This window comes from Cololabis saira, chromosome 3 (genome assembly GCF_033807715.1).
Source record: "Cololabis saira isolate AMF1-May2022 chromosome 3, fColSai1.1, whole genome shotgun sequence".
Taxonomy (NCBI): Eukaryota; Metazoa; Chordata; class Actinopteri; order Beloniformes; family Belonidae; genus Cololabis; species Cololabis saira.
Genome location: NC_084589.1, coordinates 16,090,910 through 16,117,645, shown reverse-complemented (window position 1 = coordinate 16,117,645; position 26,736 = coordinate 16,090,910). Strand labels below are relative to the sequence as shown.

General features: G+C 39.9%; 1 protein-coding gene across 1 annotated transcript; it reads right to left on the bottom strand.

Annotated features, from left to right (window-relative positions):
• Nucleotides 1–487: 487 nt before the first annotated feature.
• mroh1 (maestro heat-like repeat family member 1) lies at nucleotides 488–25,988 on the bottom strand. The gene is made up of 45 exons (XM_061716358.1): nucleotides 25,887–25,988; nucleotides 25,189–25,275; nucleotides 23,635–23,780; nucleotides 19,464–19,595; nucleotides 19,170–19,332; nucleotides 17,258–17,356; nucleotides 16,851–17,002; nucleotides 15,984–16,124; nucleotides 15,664–15,756; nucleotides 14,905–14,983; nucleotides 14,462–14,575; nucleotides 14,248–14,321; nucleotides 14,038–14,160; nucleotides 13,594–13,701; nucleotides 13,354–13,498; nucleotides 13,111–13,151; nucleotides 12,481–12,622; nucleotides 12,332–12,384; nucleotides 11,990–12,097; nucleotides 11,144–11,263; nucleotides 10,924–11,046; nucleotides 10,653–10,799; nucleotides 9,728–9,754; nucleotides 8,208–8,330; nucleotides 8,005–8,084; nucleotides 7,629–7,770; nucleotides 7,366–7,461; nucleotides 7,033–7,137; nucleotides 6,010–6,145; nucleotides 5,493–5,605; nucleotides 5,060–5,212; nucleotides 4,924–4,980; nucleotides 4,595–4,692; nucleotides 4,305–4,470; nucleotides 3,931–4,100; nucleotides 3,710–3,847; nucleotides 3,377–3,491; nucleotides 3,039–3,185; nucleotides 2,242–2,308; nucleotides 1,978–2,099; nucleotides 1,689–1,838; nucleotides 1,442–1,576; nucleotides 1,235–1,337; nucleotides 949–1,014; nucleotides 488–852 (listed from the first exon to the last, which is right to left on the bottom strand). Exons 2-45 carry the CDS (start codon nucleotides 25,208–25,210, stop codon nucleotides 776–778), a joined length of 4,911 nt encoding a protein of 1,636 aa, XP_061572342.1. The 5' UTR covers nucleotides 25,211–25,275; nucleotides 25,887–25,988; the 3' UTR covers nucleotides 488–775.
• Between the last annotated feature and the right edge of the window lie 748 nt (nucleotides 25,989–26,736).

Here is a 26,736-nt window from a genome sequence, read left to right as displayed (position 1 = left end):
AGCCAGTGGAGCTAAAACCCAGAATGAACCGTGACGGCGGGATGGTGACAGGATATGAACTACTGAACCTGGCTATGAGACAACTACACACTTTATTTACTGTTCAGTTGGCATTTGAGTTGTTGTGGCTTTCTGAAAAAAATAAAAATAAATCCTCCACACGGTACATTTTCACTGAAGTCCAATTTAGAGTTGGTATACGGACGGAAACCTGTCTACCACCCCCTCAGTGACGACCAGAGACCAACTGGAACTAAACCTGACATGAAATGCTGGTATGATCACACACGCACGCATGCACACACGCACACACACTTAAGCTACCAGGTGAGGTGATATGTCATTTGCACATGTATTATTTGAACAAACCGAATTTATTCTAAAACTCAAGTTCAAATGCGTTTTATCCTTTGGAATAGAAACTTCAACATATGGCATATTTCACAGGAAAGGAAAAAGAAAATCTATGGTTTCATCACAATGAACGCTACAGACACAGTTCTTGGTCACTGGAATAAAGCTAAGTATGAACACTTTCTTCAAGTACTTTCATTAAGAGGCAAAATAAGCTGCTAAATACATGTACACGTGTGCATTTTAATATTTCTGAATAACTTAACTGTTCCTTTGTTGTGATATATTACCGTTTGAGTTGCAATAATTAAATGGCGAATTAGGATTCTGACTCCGCTCCTCTTCCAGTCTTGGTCTTTTCTGATTTTGATGAATGTTGTGAGTTGGGAACGACGTGCGTGATGTCGGCGATGCGCCTGCATCAGTGAAAGTGTCCCATCGCTTCTGCAGCCTTCACTCTCACCACAGGGTCTGGATCTTGGAGCAGCATAACCAAACCTGTCCGGAAATACACACACATGCGCACTTCCAGTAAACACTCAGTATGAAATCTGAGTTTTGAAGGTATAGAAGGTTTCAAAGGTTGGATATCACCTTTAGTGATGGTTCCCATGTTGAGGTGGGAAAAATGCTCCTGTTGAAGATTTCCCAGCAGGAACCCTGATGACACAAACATCAGTACAATCAGCCCACAGCTCATTGGTTAACCGTTTAAACCCACATGTTGTGAGAAAATTATGATAGACATTTATTCATGGTTTATACATGGTTGCAACTAAACGGTTAAAGTACTTGATTTACTATTATTAATATTATATTTATTAATATGAGCTTCATGATTATTACAATTGTGTAATGAGCGAGTTAACATGATCAATACCTATAAAGATGGCAGCTGCTGCTCGAACCTCAGCCCAGTTACTCTTGAAGAACTGGATGACGGAGATGTGGTAGAAGTTCAGCATGCCGGGAAAGTCCTGAATCTATAAGCAACAGAACATGCAGTGAACATCAAAGAAAGAAAGAGCAGCTTCCCATCACCACCTGACCTGAGCACAATTTATTACACAGTCGGACTGAGTCTCACCAGATACTTTGTGAGGTCGTTGATGAACTCTCCATAGTGCAAGCTTTTGTCATCGTGCAGGTGGTTCTGAAACATGGCTGTGACCTGCTCTGAACCCACCACAGGAGCACACACTCGCATCGCATACTTGCATGCCTGGAAAACAACAAAAAAAAAATTCATAATCAGACAATAAAGTAGTTTCCCTTATACAAGTAAGTTCTATCTACAATAAAACAGAATATTGTTGATAATGGCCGTACTGTACCTTGACCACCTGTGCGTTGGGGTCAACCAGGTGCATCAGCAGACTGACGAGAACGTTGTGGATCTGATCTTTGAACACTTGTTCCCCCGAGCCAAACTTGGAGAGGTTTCCCATGAGCAGGATGGAAGCACAGCGGATGTCATCGTTCTCCTGAGGGAGCAGAGGACACAGTTAGGAGTGTTTGTGTCGGATCTCGGGTCTGAGAAACTGAAAGAAGCAACTGAGGCGAGTGATTGCATCTCTAGACTGTTACCAAACCTCTTCAGTAAGATATTCACAGGAAACTCACGTTTTCCAAGAAGGGTTTAATCTTCATGAAGATGTAAACGACGAGTAAATGGACATTCTTCTTGTCCAGGTGCTGAAGAACTTTAGACAGTCCAGACATGGCTTCATGTGTGATTAGTTTACCTGTGGATGAAGACAGATTTCTTAATTAATCAAATCAAGGATGGCTAGTATAACCAGGATATACTACATGATAATTCACTGCAATAAATCAAGTGAGTTAGATGAAATGCCAGTGTATCTTTACAAACACTGTTTCACTTACCTGGATCATCCTTCTCCTCCATTCCTGAACTCATTGCCGCCAGCAGCTCTTTGGCATATTTATTCACCTTATAGAGGAGAGAAGAGAGAAGAGGAGCTAGAGAGGATGTAACAACACTTAAACTCTAGTCACATCCACAAAGTCAGTTCATTCAACCTCTGTGGGGCCTTTTGTTCTTCAACCCCACACTCCTGAGTCAATCAGGACTCCCCTCAACACTTGATAGACCTATTTTCTGCATCATAGAACAAAGTATCACAGGGATGAAATGAGAGCTGTGCGAGTTGATAATGTGGAAGCGCCTAACAAGTTCCAGGATCGCTGCAAACGCCACACAGAGGATGAAACCAATCCGTCACGAGGACACGGAGACCCAAGTGACCTGTCCATCAGCAGTGATCAGGCTGAATGTCAAAACGCTTCGCCAAGGATACAAGCAACAGGTCAATAGAAGAGGAGGAGACAGGACTCATGGTATTACAAACTGTGCTACTTGTCTCGGGTTACCAGCTACTCATAAAACTGTGCTGCCATGCTCAGCAACCTGGAGGAGTCATCAGTCAACACCTGTTTAAGCCGACACAACAGCTCCCTCTTGCAGCTGTGGAAGCACCGGGAACAGAAACCAGCGTGAACACGAGCAGCAAAGGCCAAACTGAGGCCTCACCGCTGTGTGTCTGACCAGAAAAACCCGACTGAAACTGCTTCTTCAGCACCAATGGAATAAAGCTCAGTGACCAGAAACTCCATGTGAACATGGCTTGTGTGTGTGTGTGTGTGTGTGTGTGTGTGTGTACCTTTTCAGGGGATCCCACCGCGATGTTGCCCAGTCCTCGCACTGCCAACATGCGAACGGTGCAGCATGGATCTGATATCCTCTCCATCATGTTGTTTAACAACACGTCTATAAGCATCAGCTCAGTCACCACATGATGGTTCAACAGCTGGACTCAGGAAATGAGAGAGAAAATGACACGTTACTCATGTCCTCCATGTGCTGGTCAGAACTCTGGTCAGCACTTGCGATCAACCATTTTGGTTATGAACTTCTCACAACCATTACAATCCCAACGACATTACGAAGGGTGTTTAGTTTAGTTTCTTTTTTAACTCAGTAGCTTGGCGTGTTCATCACCTCGGAGAAGAAAGCTGTGACGGTGATTCTCTGACATTCATAGATGTTGCTGAGGGACGGACACAGACACTCTACGATGGCGGGGAGCCTGGGACCAGCATGCTTTGCCATCGCCCTGTAGACAAGACAAATGAACCTTCATTTAAGACGACATAATAGTGAAGAACATGTTGAGTAACGACACAATTTACTACCAAAATCTTAATCTTCTTAAAACCTGATTTCAGCAAAAGTCCATAATAAGCAAGGTGTTCGATTAGTATTTTAGTATCGACATTCAGCTTGCATAATATGTGTGTGTGTGTGTGTGTGTGTGTGTGTGTGTGTGTTTACTTTGCTAATATTGTCACGCCCATAACATGTGTAGACGGCTCTCTCATTGCATTCCAGGCATCCTCTTCGTCCAGTCTTTTCATCACTTCATCTAACTGGGCTCTCGCTAATAAGATTCTCAGAGCTTCAGCTGCTATCCTGGAGGAGCGGAAAGAGAAGATCTTAACCACATATTAGGTTTAGATATATTTGTTTTTACTTGGCACAGAGAGAGAGTCTACCCTGCCACATGGATGGAGCTGGGGTGTTTAAAGTTGTTGTCCTTCGGTACAACGACTCCGACACTTGATCCCAGTCTGACGGTGAGACACGAGAAGAGCTGAGGAAAAACACTGACTGCCGGTTCCTGACTCTGGCCATTTAGCAAGAGCTCTTTGAGACCACAAGTCATCTGAAAACAAAGAGCGCAGAGATGTATGAACACTTGAGAATTCAGCTTTCTGTTCACTATATTGTCTGTAGGAGCTCAAAACATTGCCTTTAAAAGGCGACAAAGAACTGAACCCACTGCAGCTTCACCTTTTATGGAAAACTAACACTTGTGCGTGCAGCTTGAAGTGTTTGCATATCGTAATCAGCACCAGACTTGACTTACAGCCAGTGGTTGACTAGTGGCCACCTTTGTTGTTCCTCCTCTCATCATCGACTCCTTCTTGTCTACGAAAGGTGCCATGACGACAAGTTTCTCCATCACCATCTCTATGATCTGGCTGGCTACAATGGGGTCCGACCCCAAAGCCATCCACATCTCACTGATCCAGCTGCCCAAAAGAGACTCAATATTTACTCAGCATCCAGCAAAAGGTTTAAAGAAAGAAATTCAGCGACTGAAGTCAATTAAACATCAAATTGGGGTCTTGACTGGGAGTAGTTTTGTGTATGTACCTGTCAAAAGGAAGTGGCTGGTTAACTAGAGTATTAACAACAGTCTGCAGATGCTGAGAAGCCAGGATTAGTACCGTCTGTCCCACTGCCACTCTCACCTAAACCATCACAGTGAAATTAATTAGGAGAAAAACAAAACTACTGAACCATAAATGTTCATGTTGTTTAATTATGCCTGGATTATATCAGGCTTATGTTTTTATATGGCATTTTCCCCTGTACCGGGGCTCCAGGGTATTACGAGTCAACATGATCAATATAGGTTTTATATACACAGAAATTATATTAGTACATAATATTTCAGTCAAGGAACATAGTACGATTTTTACCTGCTCCTCTGTGATGCTTTGCAGACGCACATGTAGCACCTCAAGCATCTCTGGGACCTACGACAACACGCATCATCACACACACAATAACTTCCTCAGCAGGTTAACCGAAGGCCTGTGCAGGTGTGTGCGCTACCAGATCTTGTAGTCCGCCGCCTCTGTTCTTCAGCAGAGTGTTCAGGATGACAGAGGAAGCTCTGCAGCAGTTCACCTGGCTGTCCACCAGACCTTCAAACAGCATGAACACCAACGTCGTCAGCTGCTGCTGAGGAAGACGCTTGCTCATCACCTGAACCATCAGGAAAACACAAACGGTGAGTGATTGCAATGAGTGATTGTGATTTTAAAACACCCTTTTAAAAAATAAGATGAATACACAAAGTATTTTCTCATTTGAGAGTAGACAGAAATACACTGAATAAAATTATAATAAAATTACGACAAAATTATTGGAAAGATTTTTTCACGAATGCCGCAGAATTAACTGATCTACTAAAGCAATCTACTGTGTAAAGATTAATTTACATTTCAAGACAGTTCTTAATGTTTGCAGATGGTATAACTTGTACCTTGGTCAGATCAGAGCAGGTCTTGTAGAGAACTGAGGGGTCGGGGTTCGCTAGTTGATCTTTTAAAGGCAGCAGACCTTCAACAGCTTCGTCCTTATAATCAAAGGAGAAACCTGGAAAACAACATTTGAAAACATACTGAACTCACTGTACAGAAAGGGTAAGATTATTTGAGCCTTTTGTAAATCTAGTCATTTTCAGTAAATTAGACCCAAGATAGTGGGACTCTGAAATTATGAGCGCTGACTCTCTTAAATAGCCGTTTGATTAGTTGTTTAGTTGCCACAATCCGGACAGTTTTCTGCTTTGTTTCTCAGGTGGGAAAAAACTTGATTAATGATTAACTAACTGATTAATATAATCTACAAATTCTTGAATTATTTGTGAACAATCGTTAAAAAAAAAGTCTCAAAATCTTTATACCGGTACCCTTCATCTGACCCTGTAGATGTATGTTCGTTATGGTCAATCATACGATAAACAAGGTCTCCCGGCTTCACGTGTTTTGTGCAAATACCTTCATATCGCAGCTGTATATTAAGTAGTGTGTATATACAGTCAACAGCAGCTGTGCGTACAACGGGGTTGGGGTCAGAACAGCGTGGCGACAGTCGACCCAGCAGAGCTCCCAGGTTGTGAAACGACACCATGTTCTGGACAACAAAGCACCAAACAAAAATAATGGCAGTCGCTTTTAAAACCAGCGGTCAGGGGAACTGGCTGATGTCTATAATGTTCAGATTAAAGCAAAATCAGAGTTCTGACTACTAAACTGTTAATGAAGACATAAATGACTGCGTTTACATGCAGTCAATAACCCTTTTAAAACCCGAATATTAGCATTAACCCGGTTTTGCACGGCCATGTAAACACTAATAACCCCTTTGAATAACCGGAATTTGCTCATTTTCCGGTTTTTAAAAACCCGAATATGACTTTAAAAGGTTACTCCTTTTATAACCCGAATATTCGGTCATGTATACGCCTAATGGGATATCGCCGATCAAACGGAACATGAATTTGTTTTCTGCACATGCTTTTTTCACAAGGAATCTTGGTCTTTTGAGTTCAGGACGTTCTTATAAACACGGAGAAACGCAAGACCACGCCACACTTGTGAGGAGGAGACTAATCATTCTATAAATGTAATGAAGGATATGAACATTTTGGCATTTGTAGATGGTAGAAAGTACCGGGATAGCAAGATTTACAACAAGGTGAGCGAAAAGTTGCATTTGTTTTGAATTTAAATACAGGAAGAAGAAGCGGAAATGACGGGAATTGCGTCATGATGTTCTCCGCGCGTCGCTGGTTTGATCCAGATATCCCAAATGATTAATTACCATGTAAACAGGGATAACCCTGTTTGCTCACGCATGGAAACAGAATATTCCCAATGTTTCAGTAACCGGAATATTAGTAATAACCCAAATTTTGACTGCATGTAAACGTAGTCACTGACTGTGACTGATTGAACAGTATTCGGTGATCGTGTGTAAACGTGTTACTCTGTCTTCTCCGGCTGATCTCTAGTATTTACCTTGACATTTAGGTTATCCAGGTAGTCAGCGAGTGTGTGAGCGGTGGCCGTGACGGCTCGCTCCCGCTCATGATCCTGTCCAGAGCTCAGCCAAGTTTCAACGTGCTAAAAAGGACAATGAAACACAATCAGAGACGATGTTCAGACTCGTCGATTAAATTACTGTATCCACTAAAACGTTTTGTGTAAAAACAAAGATGGTAACTAAAATGACACCAGCTAGACAGAAGGCTAATGAGGTTACAGAAGAAATATTCAGACATTTATTTAAAACACATGAAACTATAGTGCACAAATAATAGCAGTCAACTAGAAGAGATGATTGCTGCTCACCTTGAAGACACTCTGCAAACCGTCGGGTGTGGGATCCCTGGCGAGAACGCTCTTCAGCAGCTCCTGCAGGGCAGCTAACGTGTCTCTGTACAACGCCTGTTCAGATAAACACATAAACATAAATCATTCCACTACTTTTTCACCTTCATATGTCGGAAACACGTGTAACTGAAGGTTTGGTTTCCAACTACAGGTTCTGAGAGGAGGGCAAGACAGAAAACATTTACTACCCCAAATGTACACGTCTGTCTGCTTTGACTCACCTTTCTCTGCTTCGGGTCAAGTGTCTCCTCGTCTTTGGTTTTCTCTGGAGTGTCCGTCTCAGGGGGCAGAGAAAACACACTGTTCACACACACTTTTAGCAAGTCAAAGCTCTCATTCTCACTCAGTGTAGGTTCCAGCGGCCTGAACAACTTACAGTTAAGGTCAAATGGAAAAAAATAGATATGAAATAAAAATTGGAAATTAAATAAAAGTTCAGTACAACTTTCACAGAGGGTCTGATAGGCAACTTTATATCAGCTTATATTTAACCTTCATCTTTAAGAGCCAATTATGAAATTTTTAAATCAAATCCTCCTCTCCTCCAGAGATTCACAGTCAGCCAACTCCTGTTGGTCTTATTGAAGTGAAGGATACATAAGGTTGGCACATGTGGTCATCACCAGATGGCGTAGTGGCGTCTTCAACGAGTCGGTGGGCTCAGACTTAATAAAATCCTGATCAGGGCACACAAGAGCAGGGCATGAGATCACTAAATAAATGTTATTATGTCTAAAATTAGACTTGCATAAAATGGTGTTAAATGAAACTGGCTCTTATTTTCTGATCACACTACTAACCAGCATGACATTAATGAGCTCCTGCTTGCGAGAGAAGATGTAGCCTTGTTTCTTTACGCACTCACTGATAGCTTTGGCTATGAGCCCGACACTCTGGATCAAACTGAGCTTCATAGTCAAGTCCTTGAAAATGAAAACACACACACATGCACCAAAGTGTGGATGCGTAAAATAGAGAGAGAGAAGACAAAAGAGCAAGGTGAGAAGATATACATGGATGCAACAATTCAAGAGAAGAAAAATATTCAAAATAGCCACGAAGGCAAAGGACAAGGCCAAGTGCATTTCTATGAACAGCTACGCCAAAGCAAAAAGAAACCCCAAATCACCCAGCACACACTTAAAATCAATCCAAAAACAATATTGCAGATTGATCCTCCATGCCTACGGATGGAGAAGTTTAAAAATCAGGGTTGTGGGATTAGAAGTGTAGTACAACAGCAAACCAGATGAGCCTGAAGCCTAGAGACAAAGTTATGTTAGAAATTAGCAAGAATTTACAATTGCTGAAGATCGTTCAGCAATTATACAAAAATCCATCTCCAAGAAACAAACAAAATAAAAAATAAGTGAGTAGAATCAACAGAGTCGGAGCAAGACAGATCTGAAAGTTCAGGTTTCCATGTCAATTCAGCTTCTCATATTAACAGATTATTGCATCCGTTAATATTGCAACTATCATTGCTGTAACTTTTTAAATATGGTTTTATATTGAACCCTCCGACCTACACCCAGTAAAACCAGCTGATTAAAAGACATTTTAAAACATAATTTGCCTCATATTTGAGTTGAGTAACAGCCATAGGAAATATCTGACACTTCTGTGAGTCCACAGCAGAAGTGACAATGATCAAGTTAACACAGGTAATAATGATAAAGGTGTTACTGGTGGGTGGAAATGATGATGCATCCATGTTAGGAATATGTAATTCAGGAAAATATGATTAAAGACATTATGAAACGTTCCAGTTATGACATGAGAATACCGAGTCAATTCTCACATTTGAATTATTTTCTAAGGCGACTTCTTTCAATCTTCATAGGTCTAAATAATTCCAAGACTGACAGTAGTGCATCATCAGGAAGTTATATTTTAGTGAGATGAGGCAGACCCTCTTTCATCACAATGAGAACTAAATATTTTAAAAACTACTGATATATTTCTGTAAAAATAACCAAAAATAACTGGTTATTAACAAGAGATTGTTGTAATTTCAAAGAATAAAAATGCTCACGATGTGCTCCACCATGAGAGGATTTATTTTAAATAACAGTTGATAATATTTGGTGTTAAAATGTAGAACTCAGCATGAACTTAAAAGAAAAATGATGAGCTTTACTGTGAATTGTATTTTATCTGATACTTTCAGGTAAGTCTTTGGTGAAACCCCCACAAGATTGTGAATCAGAGGATTTAATTTAAAGAAAAAAAATAGACAGGAGAGTAAGATGAAACTGAAACAGGCGAGGTTAAAGAAAATAAATGAAAACTCAGAACCATTTTGTTCCTATAACGATACCTTTGTCTCTACTTTAATCCCCAGAACCTGGATGAAACAGAAGTGACAGAGTAATGAGCTCAAACACGACATCTGTGCAGTTCTGACACCAGTCAGATTTAATTGTTACAGCTAGTTAGCTGCTGCCTCGGTGAGCCACAATCACCACTTCATCTAATAATCCCAATGTCTTCACGGTGTGATTCTTTTTTTTTTTTAAAACAAAATATAACAGTGACATGGTCAGGAACTACACACACTTCAAGCAAAATTGGTAAATTGCTTATGATGGGTCCCCGTTTAATCTCAGCAGAGCGTTACTCATTTTACAACACGTGATGTTGATTTCATAAAAGACACCACCACAGTCACATGAGAGAAGCTGCAGGGATGACGGCGGGAACGTGGGCTCGTTCTAAATGACCAAGCTAACAGAGTTCAAAGAGAGCAGAAGAGCTTCACTGTGCATTTAGGAAAATAAGCTCTGATCACATTAACCAAAAATGTCAGGCCTTTCATCAAGTTGCCCCTAGCAACTGCATTTTAGTGTTCTGCTGAGTAATCAAAATAAAACTCTGACTCATCTATCAGCACTTTAACTCTACACTGGATTAAACTGGCACAGATAAGCACCGAGTCATCAGTGCAATAAGCGTCATCCCTCGCAGGCCTGCAGCTCAATGTGGAAAAAAGATTTTACTTCTAAAAACTGAGATATTTAAGAAGAAGAGTTGCCTGGTCACTACAAATACAGAATCGGGTTAGTTAAACTCTAATACATCAACACCTTCACTCACTGCTACACGATTACTTCAGGGATAAACTAGTGACATTAAGAGATTAACGTGTACGTTTTCTGTTGAAATCCTTTGTCTGAGATCCTGCCGTAATCAATAATCTCCCATTTAATCCTTGCTTTGGTCACTCCACATTTCCAGTAAATTACCTTGGTGTTGAAGTGTTTACTGATGGAGCGCAGGATGTCCTGATCAATGCGGTTCAGTATCTTATCTGGAGGTGCGTTTATAGCCACCTGACCATAGCACAGGATTAACGTGCTCTTCACCTTCTCCACCTCAACTTCATTGCGCTCCTGTGGCAACACAGAAAAAGGAGAGTGAAGATGCTTTTATATGAAGTGTCCCCCCCATACCCCACCACACCCACACAAAACTAAACTTAATGAGCTTTTCATTTAGATAAGTTTCAGTTCTTACTTTCAGCAAATTGAAGATGCTCGGTGACTTTTTGAAGGCATCAGATTTGCCAAACTCATCCAGCTTGGCGAGCGTTCCCTCTAAATGGCTGTTGGCACAAAGACCGATGCCCATAGCAACTCCCTGATAAACATGCCAGAGAAGGAAAACAAGTGTCAAACGCATGATAAATAAATCAATTACTTGAATTTCCCACCCACATATGCTGCGTTTGAGGTACCTCTCTTTCAGCTGCATCATTGTGTCGCGCTGCAAGGAGGATTTCCTGCAACTGTTTTTTTACAACCTCCTTGTTGAAACACTGCTGGAGGGTCACGCCGATACATCGATACAGGAAGCTCTAAACATGAGGATAAATGGAAAAATATTGCCATGTGTAAACTTTACACTTTGACATCCCATCTCTAATAGTCCTGCTGATTTTCTGCCCTTAATGTCTTGAAAAGACCTTGTCCTGGTGGTATGAAATGACTAAGCTACTAATGTCCCTGGGGATTTACTTCTATTCTTTATGAAAGACAGTACCCTTAGTCAATCAAAAGTAAATTCAAAACTCCGATTGAACAGTTTCAGATGAGAAAACTCTAGTCTTTGACGTGGAAACAGTTATATGAAAAAGAAACTTCTGCTTTTATAGTGATTGGACTGGGTAAGGATCAATTAATCAAATGCACTTATCTACAACCACCTGGCTGCTACTTTACCAATTAGATTTCCCACCGCTTTTGAATTTTGTCTTTTGTTTTATTCATTTATTTTTAAATAAATGAAAGAGTATAATACATGAGGTGGTGTTGTTCAGAGGGTTTATGTGTAAATCTAAGCCCTGATAAGGACAACTTCATTTTAAATGCCATTTTAGGTCTCCTAGATCTTAATTCTTGATGTGTCTATAATAAAATGTTCACTTAAAACAGCAATCACAGTCTGAAAGATGTATGTAAATGTAACATGGGCCCACTAGGTTCCAGATAAATTTTAAGCCAGGTGAGGAACTCTTTCAGCAGTTAGTTAGTTAGTTAGTGACTTGGATGATGTAAGTTCTTCTCATCGGTGAAGTGCTTACCTTCTCCTCCGGGGCATTGTTATATGTAGGGAGGTATCTCGTTGCCTCGGCTGCCAACTGACACACCCATTTGTCGTCATCAACTGCTACCAGAGTTTTAGACAAGAGCTGGGGACAATTTCACACACATACATCGATAATTTATTTAATCCAGTCAGATTTAATATTTTGAAAACACACCTTGACAAGGTTGACCGCATAAACTGTAACGTATAAAAATGTTTCTCTACTTTTAACTCCCTATAACAGCTTATTATTGGTAATTTTTAGGTCTGTGCACAGATAAATAAGATATATGATCAAAAGCTTTACAGCTTAAAAAAAAGAAAAGAAAAAACCCACCTTGAGCAGCTTCTCATCCCACTGCTTCTTATCCAGACTCTCTGAAGTTGACTCTTTCAACAAAAACACAGATTGAGAGCTTTACAAATGCACCAATCAAATCCACTGCAACTTTGAAAGATAAATAATGCATTTAAAGATTTCCATACCCTCCACGACGGAAAGCAGAGGAGGGATGTCTTTGTCCCAGATGGTCTCGGTCTTGGGATGGATGTTGATGCTGAGGACATGGAGGAGCGAGAGGGACGGAGCACCGTGACCTCTGCTCCTGAACGGAAATGCTGCATTGACCTGGAACATCAAGTCAAAGACATTAACACGGATCAACAGACACCAAGATTGTGAAAAAAAGTCAAACGTCTTTTCTTGGTGTAGAAATGCATACATTCTGACTGACTTGTCTCAGCTTCTGTGTTTGCTCTGTACTAACTGATAATACCACATAAATCAAATATAAATCACAAAAAAGCAACAATGTTTTATTAAGACTGAGGGGAAAAAAGAAAATTCTGACTTTGAAGCTGGTTGACGGCTACAAACACAAACTGGATGTGTAGTTGAGGATGATTTGATATGACAAACAGGAAGTGCTATTCATTTACTCTGACTACAATCTCCACTAAAATTTCCAGAATTCACTGGTAAAACAGTATAAAGACTTTACTTTTACGCTGTACATGTAAAGCTTTAGCTCCTGCGTCTAGCACAGCAGCCTTCATGTAGGTTTGGTTTTACATGAAGTCACTGAAGTCTGTAAACCGACAGTAATGTTTACTTACCAGCAGCCTGATCATCAGAGTTTGAGGAGATGATAGATTGACTGGAGGAGAGACGTATGACACATTTAGCATGAAATTGATCATTCAAAGCAAGATTAACAGCAACAAAGACATTTCGATGGTTCAAATTTGAATTACTGATGTCACATTTCCATATTTGCATCATCCGCTCCAACATCAACCAGAAGAGATTATTTCAACACTTTATTTAAATGAAGCCAGTCCGTAAACTCTTCCACCAACCTTCCTGTGTGAAGTTGATCTTGAAGCTGGGCTCCTCGTTACTTTTCTTCTTGTTGCCTAGCACTATGAGACTTTTACAGAGAGCAGTTGTGGCATTGCTGTACTGTGGAGGGGTCACATAGTACAGCAGCTTGGGCCATAGTACCTTGAAAAAGAAAATGCAAATACAATAAAAACTCAAATTATTCTCCATCAATAGACCAGAAAGATAGACAAGCTGGGTGACGAGCAGGGATTTACATCTGCCAGACGCCCGACGGTGGTGGTCAGGAGATGAAGGGTGTTGTCACACATTGTTCTTAGCGCCTCATTCGTCACCTCCTCTGGGTCGGTGGACCTTTGACCGCGCTGGACACACAGACACAAGCACAGAGCTTATTACACATTTTACTGTCTATATTGTCCAAGTAGTAAACTGAGATGGTTAATTAACAGCTTTTAACTTGATGTGGTGTATTGGAGAGTTAATGTAGCCTAATGAAACTGTGTAGCTGCGTCACATGACTCAATTATCATCTTCCATTTTTGTGCTTAATTAGTTTTAATTTAACAGTTAATAACTTCAGCATTTAGCAGCAGCAATGATGCACACAAGCTACAATAAAAGAACATATTCAACAGAACTGAATCTATTAATAACTTACACACACACAGAGTTTTAAGTTACCACAAAAGGTGGCTTACCTGATATGTGTCAGGTAAAGCACAGTTTTGAACGATGAATCTAACCAGCAACTCCCCTCCCTCTAACTCCAGGTAGCCATGATGAGCCATGGCACTGATCACCTGGACCACACACTTCTTCACCTGGAAAAACAAAATATATGCCTAGTCAGATACAGTCTAAAACGTGAATAAAATATTTGTGTAAGCGTGTATGCACATGCATGTTACCTTGTTGCTGTGGTCAGCCATCGGCTGTCTGATGCTGGCCAGAATCAGCAGCTTTTTGCTCTCCATTGTAGAAGCTTTAACACAAAAATATCTATTGAGAGGTCCATAACTTATTAACTAGATTATACACATCACTGATGTGTATTATCTAACATAGCTTTAGATATGAGATCATGAAATGGTGCATTTAGAGCTAGTTATTGTGGTTCCTCACTGGAGGAGTTGATGAGGTGACGAAGCACGCCCAAGGAGCCCATCCTGCTTCGTTCATTACTGTTCTCCAACTTCTGAAGGACAAACATAACCAGTCGGTCTGGGAAAGAGTTAGCTACAGGGGGGAGAAAAAAAGGATAGGAAGAAAAAAAAAACGGAAACAAGAATTTGAGAACATTTTGGCACAGAAACAATGAAATTCCTATAAACGCAGGACAAAATAGGAAAAACAAGCACGACGGCAGAGTGGAGGAGAGAGAGGGGTAGAGTGTCACAGTTAACATGATTATCTTGTGGCGGAGACTGGAGTCAAACACACTAATGCGTGATCTGATTACTGAACTTGTGACTCCACAGAACTATAACAGATAGATCAGCCTGGTGCTGCTGGACAAAGTTCATCTGTTCCCAAATGCCCAATTTATTTCATAATTGAATCCATACCAAGCAAACTGAAGCAGCGCAGGGCCTCGTTGTGGTTCCTGACCGTGTGGGGGTCACTGTAGTCAACAGGGGCAGAAACCTGGAGGACACAAAGACATTACGATAACCTCTGTGAGACTAATCTATTTTAGTGATGAGTGACAACACTGGCGGTCAAATAGCGTCATTTAAACAGCAGATACATTCAAATTTAACTATATGCCTTCTTAAATGTAACTTTCTCTAAACTTTGTGTACATTTCAGAGCTAAAAATAAAATCTTTTAGCTTTTTTCAATGTCATGCTTAGAAGTCTTAAAATAGTCATTAAAGCAGTACTTAAGTTAATTAACACTGAACAAAAGTCCTGTAAATAGGATAACTAACTGCAGTAATGGTGAGATAGTCGCTCTCCACCGAGCAGACAACATCGCAACGCACAAAGATCACACGCACCCATCCATGACCGGGATGTGGTAACATTTCTCAACAGCCAAGTATTGCGCAAAGTGTCAGCTGAGTCACAGGTTCGTTAAAACGTGACAACAGTGATGCATGTGATTCGACACAATGATGAAGGTCAAGTAGGGTGATCGAAATTTCACCAGCATCCAACGTTCTTGACCAACATTTATAAGATTTCCTTCTGTCATCTCACATTAAAACTGAGGAAGTTATACGCATCTTGTCTCTTAAACGCAGCCGTTCACTGAACTGCACAGCATGTGGTTGCCTTTAGGTAAAGCTGCACTATTTAAGTCATTACTTGCTGAAGGTGTACCTGCTGGTGCAGCACGAAGAGCAGACCCTCCAGCTGCGTCTCCAACACCCTGCTGCCCATGTTGACAGACGCATCCAGGACTTGGCACAGGCTCTGTTAAGAATAAAGACACTGGTCAACCTCAATGTCGATTTAAATAAAACAAAAAAATTGCTCAGGTATTTTAGATGAACACTAAGAAGACATTAAATCCTAATACACCTCTGATACATAGGAGTTTTCGAGGTGAAGGACAGTGATTGTCTTCTGCATGTTTACACAGATTACTCAGGAATCAAATCCATAACAAAAGGAACGTTGGTTAAGTGTGCTGTATACACCTTGCTAATGACATAGTGCTCGTTGTTTTTCTTGTACAGGGACATGATGGCAGGGATGATTCTGGGAATTTGCTCCTCCAGCTTATCGCTGGGCATCAGATGGCACAGAGAGCCCACGGCCTCGGCCACGGTCAGCCTCAGCTGGAAGAGACGCACAGACACGCGGGATGAGAAGAGATAGAGCCGACATGCTGCTGATTAACTGCTGCAACTGAATGTGCATAGACGGGTAGAAAATCAAAGTGGAGACCCAGAAACCTAAACAGCATTAAACAGTACATAATTTAATAAAATGTAATAAAAACACTTGTTCACATTTTCTTACTTTACTTATTGCATGAAGAAGAAAAAAAAAAGATAATGGACCCCTGAACAAAAACATGAGCAGGGACAGTAAACATCATCTTCCTGGATGAGAACCCGGTCCACAGAGACTCCCTACCGTGGATGAATTTCCAGAAAACCTCAATTAACTGTAATGAGTGCCACAGTGCCTTCGATAATGTGGTAGAGAGGAACACTGGTGTCGCTGTGAGACTCTAAACACAGACCAACACACACACTACTGCTTACTGCACCATCATAACTCTTCATAGGATGAAAAGCACACGTTTCCCATTCTGAAGTCAGAGCCTCAGGATTTCCAGTAAGCCTTGAGGATTTAAGTGTTCTGCATTTTTTTCCCCTGACGTTTTATATCAGAGTAAGCTTAAGAGGTGCTCCTGACCACATTTTCTCTGCTTAACTTTCCCCCTGGGAATGTGATTTAATCACAAATATACAGAATATCATGTGTTTAAGTTGCACAGCTCATTGTACTTTAAGCCATCTTACGCTAACCTAAATATGGGCCTAAAAATATCCCACCTTGGGCTCCCTGCTTTGTAGCCAGCTATTAAAAAGGATGTCGAACGCAGTGTAGATTTCACTGGAGAACGTGTCTTTTCTGACTGTGGGATCTGGGGCTTTGTCCAAGTTGGCCAAGTACTCCAAGATGCTGTCGCTGAAATGACACAAAGCTGGAAGGAGACGGGGGACAAAACGAGGAAATTGGAGAGTAAATGATTAAACAAAGGAAAAGGGAGAAAAACTATGCATATCTCAAACTTTCAGATGTGTTTTCTTTGTCCAGAGAAAATCTTAAAACAAAACGTACCTAAAGCACTATATATAAAAATATCTCATCAGTTCTTTATGGGAATAAAACAAAACAATGACCAAGCATAAACATTCACATGTGATGTTTTAAAACAAGTTAGAGAATGCATGCCTACCAGAGGAAAAGACCCACTTCATGTTGTCCTGTTTGGCCATGCTCAGCATGGGCAGCATTGTGCCCAGAATAGCATTGAGGAAGGGTACCATCCCATAAACTACAGAACAATGACAGAAGACAATTAATGTTGCTTTACTACTCATCACTTCCTATTTGAACCAAGCAGACATGAACAGTGTTGAATAAATCACATGACCGGTATTAAAGTAATGCATAGATTATAGTACATATAAGTACAAATCAGTCATCATTCCAACGCCTTTCAACATTATGTCTAAAGTCCTCTGTGGCCACAAAATACAGAGAAGTAGATACCAAAGTATCCCTGGTGGATGGTGCCGTATATGATTATTTTTTTTTAGCTCTGAAGATCTCTATTGACAGTCTCTCTTTTGTGGTGATACACTTTTTTTATAAAGACTAGAAGCCAAATAATCAATAACATTCACACTTGAAGAGTATATTGGCAAAAAAAAAAAGGGTCTTAAACTGTGCTTTCCCAAACTCTTCTTTCTTTAACATATACCTGCTAACCCCACAATAAGAGTGAATATCTTTACTTAAGATTATACCTATGACCATATGTGTTGATGCAATTTAATTCACTGGATTAGTTAAAGAAAAGTTTGTGGATTAGTACTAGGGGTGTAACGATACACTAATCTCACGATACGGTACGATACACGATATTGAGGTCACGATAACGATACAATACGATATTATAGCAGTATTTTTTAACAACCTTGATAGAGGAATATATGACTGGAAAAAATTGTCTTTTATAGACACATAAAGACAAAGACATAAAGACACATAATACAAAACAATGCTGTGCGTTTGCCCTATTGTTACAGTTTGTAATGCTTTATAACTGTTTAAGTTTTAAAGAGAAAGCCAGGCCAACCATTTTCCACAAACTGAACTAAAAGTAAATGTCAGGTTTGCATTATGCATCTTCAGATTCATACAAGTACAAATATTTAGACACAAACTGAATAGTTTCTCTCATGTATGATTTGACTTTTTTCTTTTCCAGAAATTTAACAACTAAAATTAAATAAATAAATAAAAGTAAATAAATAGATACAATTTTACATCATAAAAAAGATTGATTCATGCTCACCTTATAAGTGTAAGAGGAGATGTATTTTAGTTAAGAAGGTTATTTTGGTAATTCAGGGTTCATTATTTTATAAATATATTCTTTATATTCTGTAAATCAGGGACTATAATTACACTAGTCAGTATGTCAGTTGTTAGTATGTTTTAGATTGGGCGGAGTGATACAGCACTAGGTGCTGTGTTGATGTTCTGAAATCCTATGCTGTTGAGCGGACATTGAAGTACACGCAAACTCACGCAGAAGTTGTGCCCGTGTTTATCCTACTCACCACCCCAAAAAGGTTTAATTTAATAAGGTAAGGCTTAACTCTACACCAGACTTAAATAAGTAAAGGTTCAGAGCTCAAAACAGGACCGCAAAACGGGACTAGTTTCTTCTGAGAAGAGTAAGATTTTGGCCCGCGCGGTCGTGGTCGGATGCGCGTTTCTAGTCAACACAATAGATTAATATTAATAACCCAATATCGCGATACAGGTTGTCACCTCCACGACACGTATCGTGACGTTTTTGTATCGCGAAATTTCGTGGCACGATATATTGTTACACCCCTAATTAGTACGGACCAAAAATTTGGACACACCTTCTCATTCAAAAAAATAGCAAAGTGTGTCCAAACTTTTTGTCTGTACTGTATATAAAAACCAAAAGGAGGATGTTAAGCTTGGCAAACTGTTTGTGAGCAGGGTTAACAGGATTCTGTTTTCTTTTTTGCAATAATCACTCAGTTCTGAACCAAAGTTCTAACTCTGGTTTTTGTGTGTGTTTTGTTAGGGAGATAATACATTACCATTTGAGTCAGAGAGGTTTGCTAGTGTTTGGACCACAAAGAAGTGAGGTAAGACCCCAGGCTGGAACTTGCTTAGTATCTCCTCCATGATGTCATTGATGTGCTTGTTTCCCACAGCAACCAAGATATTACTGGCTGCCTGCTGCCAGTCTGGGATGATCTCCTGACCCAAGCAGGAGCACAAAAAAAAAGGGAAAACATCAGGATGATACTGTAAAATACTAAAAACTACACTTATAAAAGTATAATCTTTCTCAGAAATTTGAATTTAGGAACAAAGGGACATAATTTTACCTTTGACCGAGTCATCTCATCAGACGCCAGAGTGATGATGCTCTTTATTCTGGGTGCAGTGATCTCCTCTATCCTGGAGCTGACAATCAGCTCAATAGTCTGAAGAATCACAACTCTGTGGATCACCACCAGCTACGGGGGAAAGGGAAGATAAAAAGCCACAGACAACTTAGTCAAGGCAACTTTATTTATTTATAGCACATTTCATACACAAAAGAAACTCAAAGTGCTTTACACAAACATTGACATAAAAATAACAAAAAAAAAGTTTAAAAAAAATAACATAATGCAATAAAATCACAGAAGGTTTTCAGATTAACTTTTAAAGTGTCTAAAGTTTGTAGCACATTTAATATCAACTAATTTTAATGTTCACATTTTGTGGATGTTTTAACCTGTCGGGTTGTATATTAGGAAGGAGGATTAGTGAAAGATACATGTGTCAATGAGGTTTTTTGTTCAAGAAATTAGTTAACGGATAGTTTGGTAACTACGGGGACAAAGTGAATCTTTCCTCTCAGCTTGAAACATCTGAGAAACATACAGTTTAATTTCATAAATAACATAATGTTATCAAACCACATAAAAGAGCCCATTCACTTGCAGGAGTTTACATCTTTGGCAAGATCTAAATAACATAGATCTGATACTTAGAAATTGGTTGCCAAGGAAACACGTCAACATGACTGCTTCAATGATACAGTAAATGTGCAACAATTGCGAGGACAGAGACCACAATCACTGGGCACCATCTATTCATCCTGAGCACGGAATAACAATTAAACTTTGTCATCCTGTTTAATGCTGTGACTCATGGTCATCAGTGCAAATCTGATAGAGTTCCCTGGAACTCTCTGACGGACGACTGGGATAAACCTTCAGATTCGCTGCAACAGAGACCACAGCTTTAACATCGAGGATGACTCCTTGAAGAAACCTAATGACACTGCAATATAAAACTACCCTTCAAACCAGTTACAGACCAGACAATATGAAGGGGTGGAGTGTCGGCATTTTACAGTACTATGACAATCTCTCACACCAAAACTTAATGGTCTCAAACGAGCCTGGGTAGAGGATATAGGGAGATAAATAACTGATGGGAGATTTCCTGGTGTAAAACGTCGAGAGAGATGCACATGAGATTAATCGCCTATAGGATCATTCATAGGAGCTACTGGACATGTGAGATGGCACGACTCAAACTATGGGAATCTGATTCATGTTGGAGGTGCGATAGTAACAAAGGTACATTTAAACACATTTTATACGACTGTCTCATGACCGGCAGGAATTAATGGAATAATCTTTCTTAATAAAAGTACCCGTTACTGAAATGACACAAAACCTGACTCCCTGTATATTAGGTATAATACCATAAGGGGTGGGTTTGACAAGCCAACAGGTATTATGGTGTAGATTAGCCCTTATTACTGGGTGTAGTACTTGGGCACTGGAAAACAAAAAATGCAATCCCTTTTAATGAATGGTGTGGAGAAATGACTAAAATAGCAAACCATGAAGAAATGATTTTAAAAATTGAACAATAAGCTGGAGATATTTCAGATAATGTGGGGTCCTCACTTAAGCTTGATATTGAATGATTAACTGATTTACAATAGGGCAAAAGAGCAAGGCTCTTTCCCCCACTTATTTGGTGCATTATGTCCTTCCTGACACGTCCTGGGTGGTATTCTCTATGCGATTATGGCTGACCATGCAGATTTACACAACTTATGGGGGAGGTTTGAATAGCAAGGCTTTATGCAGTGAAATTGTATGTTGTATTCTGATTTTCCATGATGGTACTGCCTACCGTATTATCCACACTATAAGGCTCACTTAAAATCCTTAATTTTTCTCAAAAAAAAAATGGCAGTGCCTCCTATAATCCGGGGCACCTTATGTAATAATTTTGTTGTGCTTACTGACCTCGAACCAATTTTATGTGGTACACTGCGCTCAAAAATCTGTCAAAATGTTTTAGTGCCACTTTGGTAATTGAGAAGCCGCTCTGCTGGATTGATGGACCGTTCAGCTGACACGTTAAAGTCGGTCCTTGGTTGGATACAGGTTGTAACGTCAGACAACGTTAGATAACTAATTATGTAGCGCTGGCAAGCAACCACCATCCAACATCTAGTCATGTTACCTTAATGTAATTAGACATCAAGCCAACGTTAGGTTTATAGAGTAAACCCAGTTTTCAAATCTGTATCATAATCCAATTATAATCAAATGTTGGAATACAACGTTGTTCCAACCTCACACTAACTTCAGGTGTCCGCTATCGCTGGCAACGATGAACCAATCAGAGAACAGGCCATAGTACTACACTTACCTCCACTTTTTATTTGTGGATTTGCGGAAGACGAATGATTTAAAATGTGAGTGTATTTTCCTGTATTTGTTACAACTGAACGATATTCTGAGCTATTGTGAAACAGTTGAATAAAGTTGGACTTACCAGACTGTATATGTTTCGCTTTATAGATGTTTTATCATGTGGCTTATAACCCTGTGCGCCTTATATATGAAAATAGACCTGTTCGTTGATATTGCGCTTTATAGTGTGGTGCGCCTAATGGTCCGCAAACTACGGTACCCTGTGATCCTCTTTTTTTTTTCTTTTTTCTTAGTTAGAGTTTTTTTCAGTTCCATCTGTTGGTACATTTTCACATGTCTTATATGCTTTATGATACTGTTTGTGTAATAAGAAAACCAATCAAAAGAAAATTACCAGAAAAAAACTGCCCGTCAAGGATCATTGAAGTATTACTGAATTGAACTGATAATCACAGTTTAAATAAACTGTCATCTACATGAGTCTTTAGACACAAGATTCAGGAATTAACCTTCATTCATCATGTTGGGATTGTCTTCATTCAGATCATTCCTGTTACAGTTAGTACATTACATCTATGATTAAGTAAACAGTTCTGAGTGAGGGAGATTATATCGCAGCTAAAAACATGTTTTAATTCAAAAACCGGGCTAAATGCAGTATAAAAGTTTTGTGGAACTAGTCTTGATGTGTATTTGCAGCATTTCATGCTGAAATAGGAGGCTGCTCCAAAACATGGCCATTAAATTCTGATTAAGATTATTGAAACTTAAATTTACACTCAGTTTAAAATGAGTTATCTTTTTTTTTTATTTAAATATCAAACCCACAATATCATAGCAGAATTGAAGCTTGGCTTAAAACAATGAGAGGACTGTTGTGTCAGTTTAATATATTTTCATCTTCAATTGCCATCACTTGCATATTGTCCCTGTCAGGTTACAGCTGATTAAATTAAGTCAAAATCAAAGAAAAGATGTATTCAGCATAAATTGCCATAACTCTCATCCACATAAGCTTTTTATGGTTTAGTTCCCAACTCCTACTTCAACCAGCTAACGCAGGTTTGTCAACATATCTCTTGCATGTGGAAGCAGAACCAAGAGTCTGATGTGTCAGACTATGTGCTGCATTGAATGCAACAAGACAGTACTGATACCAATCAAATGTATTGTCACTTTCCAGTTATAATGAGGAAGAGAGTAATACAATGCGCTATGGAGGTCACTTCCACACAATGTAACAGAACCATCTGCAGTTTCAGATGAGACCCTGTCAGCCCTCAAGCTGGGGGAACAACTTTAGGAAATGAAAGACTGTCGCTGCAAATAGAAGAGAAGTTTGATTTGGGTGCTTCCCCCGCATGTTGAAGGGGAAAGAAAACTGTAATAAGATGATCTGTCACTGCTTTCAGAAAAATTGTGTGCACACATGATCTACTTAGAAAGCAAGGGGGAAATCCCAGAACACAGTGTATGTCTTTGCATCATCGATGCAAGGAGTTCACAGTATGCACATTGAGCACGTTTCAAACAAGTCATACCAGCTGAGCAATGTATTTGATTGTGAAATGTTTTGGTAGTTTTCTTTCTTCTTTGTACACGCAATTCCCATAATAACACCTTGAGTAAACATTAAATGGGAGTAGTAGTGTTTGTGTGTTGCTCAACTTTTCAGCCTCCCACCGCTATGGCATTTACTCTCTGCTTTGTTCTCAGAAGCAGAAATTCTGGAAACAGATGCAGCAACAGTTATCACAGTATGTTTTATCAGACTTTGTGTCTGACACTAAACGCTAAATAATGGAAGTGCCATGCAGGGCTTCACCTTCGGGTGTTTCAGGAGATAGTCCTGGCACATAGCTAGCACTCGGTCTGGCTGCTGCTTCCCCAGAGTCAGCATAGACTTCCTGACCTGCTCCTGGACCTCCGAGTCTTTATCGTTGGCGCCATCGAGTAAAGCCAACGTCACCTCTGGAGGGAAACACAGACAGATAACCAATCAGATATGAAGTAAATCAGAGGTGTCAAGTAACGAAGTACAAATACTTTGTTACCTTACTTAAGTAGAAATTTTGGTTATCTATACTTCACTGGAGTAATTATTTTTCAGACGACTTTTTACTTTTACTCATTACATTTTCACGCAATTATCTGTACTTTTTACTCCTTACATTTTAAAAACAGCCTCGTTACTCTATTTCATTTCGGCCTTTAAAAAAAAACTATCCAGTTAAATTGCTCCATCCGGATAGAGTGAATTTGGTTGTGGTTGTTTCAGATGTTCTTGTCCAGTTTTGTTCTTACATCCGTTCCCTCAGATTCCTGCAACTAAACTTGGATGTACATTCCAATAAAGGTTAGGATTAGGGCTGGGCGATATATCGAGATTTTAATATATATCGATATATTTTCAAACACGATATGGTACGAGACAATATCGTTTATATCGATTTAAAAAAAAAAAAAAAAATGTTTTTGAGATTTGCACAAATGTTTTGTTATTTGCACAACTGTCAACCTCAGTGGAAAAGTCTGCCTGTTACTGTCTACATTGAATTAATTGCACAGTGTATTTTAATTTAATTGTTATGCAGGAAAGGGATATTTGTTTTATTTCATTCAAGAAGCATTTTTATTCTATATATGCAGGCAGTTTATTTTTATTTCATTTGTTTTATACATGTTGATATTGTGCAGACCTCTGTTAATAAAGGAACCTGTGTGACATTTGGCACGAGGCTTTGTATTAAAACTGACTGTTTTTTTAAGGGTTTGCCTCAGAAAAAATGAAGCTAACAGAAATGCTATGCTATAATGCTTTGGGGGAAACCCCAATTAAGGCACAGAAAAAATATCGAGATATATATCGAGTATCGCCATTCAGCTAGAAAATATCGAGATATGACTTTTGTTCCATATCGCCCAGCCCTAGTTAGGATAAATGATAACATGCCTCTGAAGTTTGACTTTTTGCACCATTACAATACTTATAGGCAACTAGTCATCATATCTCCTGCTCTCTGAAACACATGTTAATGCTCAATAGTACACATATATGGTTCTTTAATATATTTGCATTATACTAAGATGCATTCATTTTCAATGGCTTTTGTCCTTAATGGCTTTTTTCCCCCTTACATTACTTTTACTTTTATACTTTAAGTAGTTTTGAAACCAGTACTTTTATACTTTTACTTGAGTAAAAAACTTGAGTTGATACTTCAACTTGTACAGGAGTATTTTTAAACTCTAGTATCTATACTTCTACCTGAGTAATGAATGTGAATACTTTTGACACCTCTGATGTTTGAAATCCCTCATTTTGCAGTAAGATAACATGCTTGACTGAGCCTTCACTAGGACAAGAGAAGAGACTCACGCTCAATATCTGTGTCATCCATGGTGGAGGGCAATGCTGGCCTCCTGGAGCCAGGGAGCACAAACGAAGCTTTTCTTCTCAGATGGGCTGAGGAACAGAAAATTGAGTCTGCATGTTAGAATTACATGGATCCAATTGAGAGAGACAGTAAGTGGACCCTTAAACCACCATGTTCTCATTCAATAATCACGCATGCAGCCGGAGCAGGTGACTCTAGTGTGTGATGGTTGGATCAGACTTGAGTGACTGGTTTCACTGAAGCACACGAGCAAACAAACACAAACTGCGTGGCAGTTTCACGGTAACAAGCATTAATACTGTCATATAAATATCACGGGATGCTACATGAAACATATAACCCTGTGTTGATACTCAATAAGCTGACTGACACAGCTGTCACGAGTTAACTACTAATTGGTAAAGATTACCGTCCATTTAGGTACAAGCAGCTTCCACGTTCAGTTATTTAAAGGAGGTTAGTACTCAGGCTGAGAAAATGCTGAATATGGTCCAACACCCTCGACTGATGTCTCAGTGAAGTACATTTGTGTTTGATGCTGGTTTAACTCGCTGCTTCTAACAACACAGGTTAGCGGGCTAACGCAGCGACCGCTGCTCCGGCAGACCCGCCGCCGTCCCGGCGCTACAACCACGGCCCGAGCTCGGAGCCCTCCACCCGCACGCCGGCCCCGTCTTACCCGGGGGGTCGTCGCTGCTCTCGGCCTCACAAGCGGACGGTGTCTCGGGGACGGTGGAAGCCGCGGCCGCAGCTGTAAACACGCCTGGTCACGTGACTCCCGTCAGCAGGAAGCGGCAGGCGGGGGGCGTGGTCTGAATGGGGCGTGGTCTGAAGGGGGCGGGGTCTGAGCGGGTCTGAGGGGGAGAGCCTACGCCGTAGGGTCTGCGTTGAACGCGGAACCATAAATCAGCCTTATTAGTTCATGGGCCAGACCAGATATCAGTACCACTCAAGGTGACCAAACTTACTTTTTTTTTTTTGGTATGATAAACCTTCCTGAGTGGCATCTGTATCATAGTTATCAGCTCATGAAGTTACCACCCCCTTCAGGTTAATTGATGATTCTAAATTGTTGTATTATACATTTCCTGAATCCTTATGGTCCTGTGAGTATTCACGTTTTTGTATTTTTTTTTGTTGTATTTTTTGTATTTTGTGTCTCTAATGTTGTTTATAAAACTAAGGTTGTTGCTTATCTCATTGTTATGTCCTTTATGTCCTGTATTTGCATGATAAAGACCAGTTTGTGACATCAGCCTAGTGGCTGTTATAGTTTCATAGGAGCCTAATGATGCTCTTCTAGTTTAAGGCTCACAATGACCGGTAACAACAATATAGTAGGGGTATATTATACATTTCCTGAATCCTTATGGTCCTGTGAGTATTCCAGTTTTTGTATTTTGTGTCTCTGTTGTTCCTAGTTGACACAGAGCTAAAAGATAGTATATAATTTAGGCGAAAATTGTGTAAAAATGTGTGTTGTTTATAGTTTAAAGAGCTGCAGTGACCTCTAAATTGGTCAGAAAGAT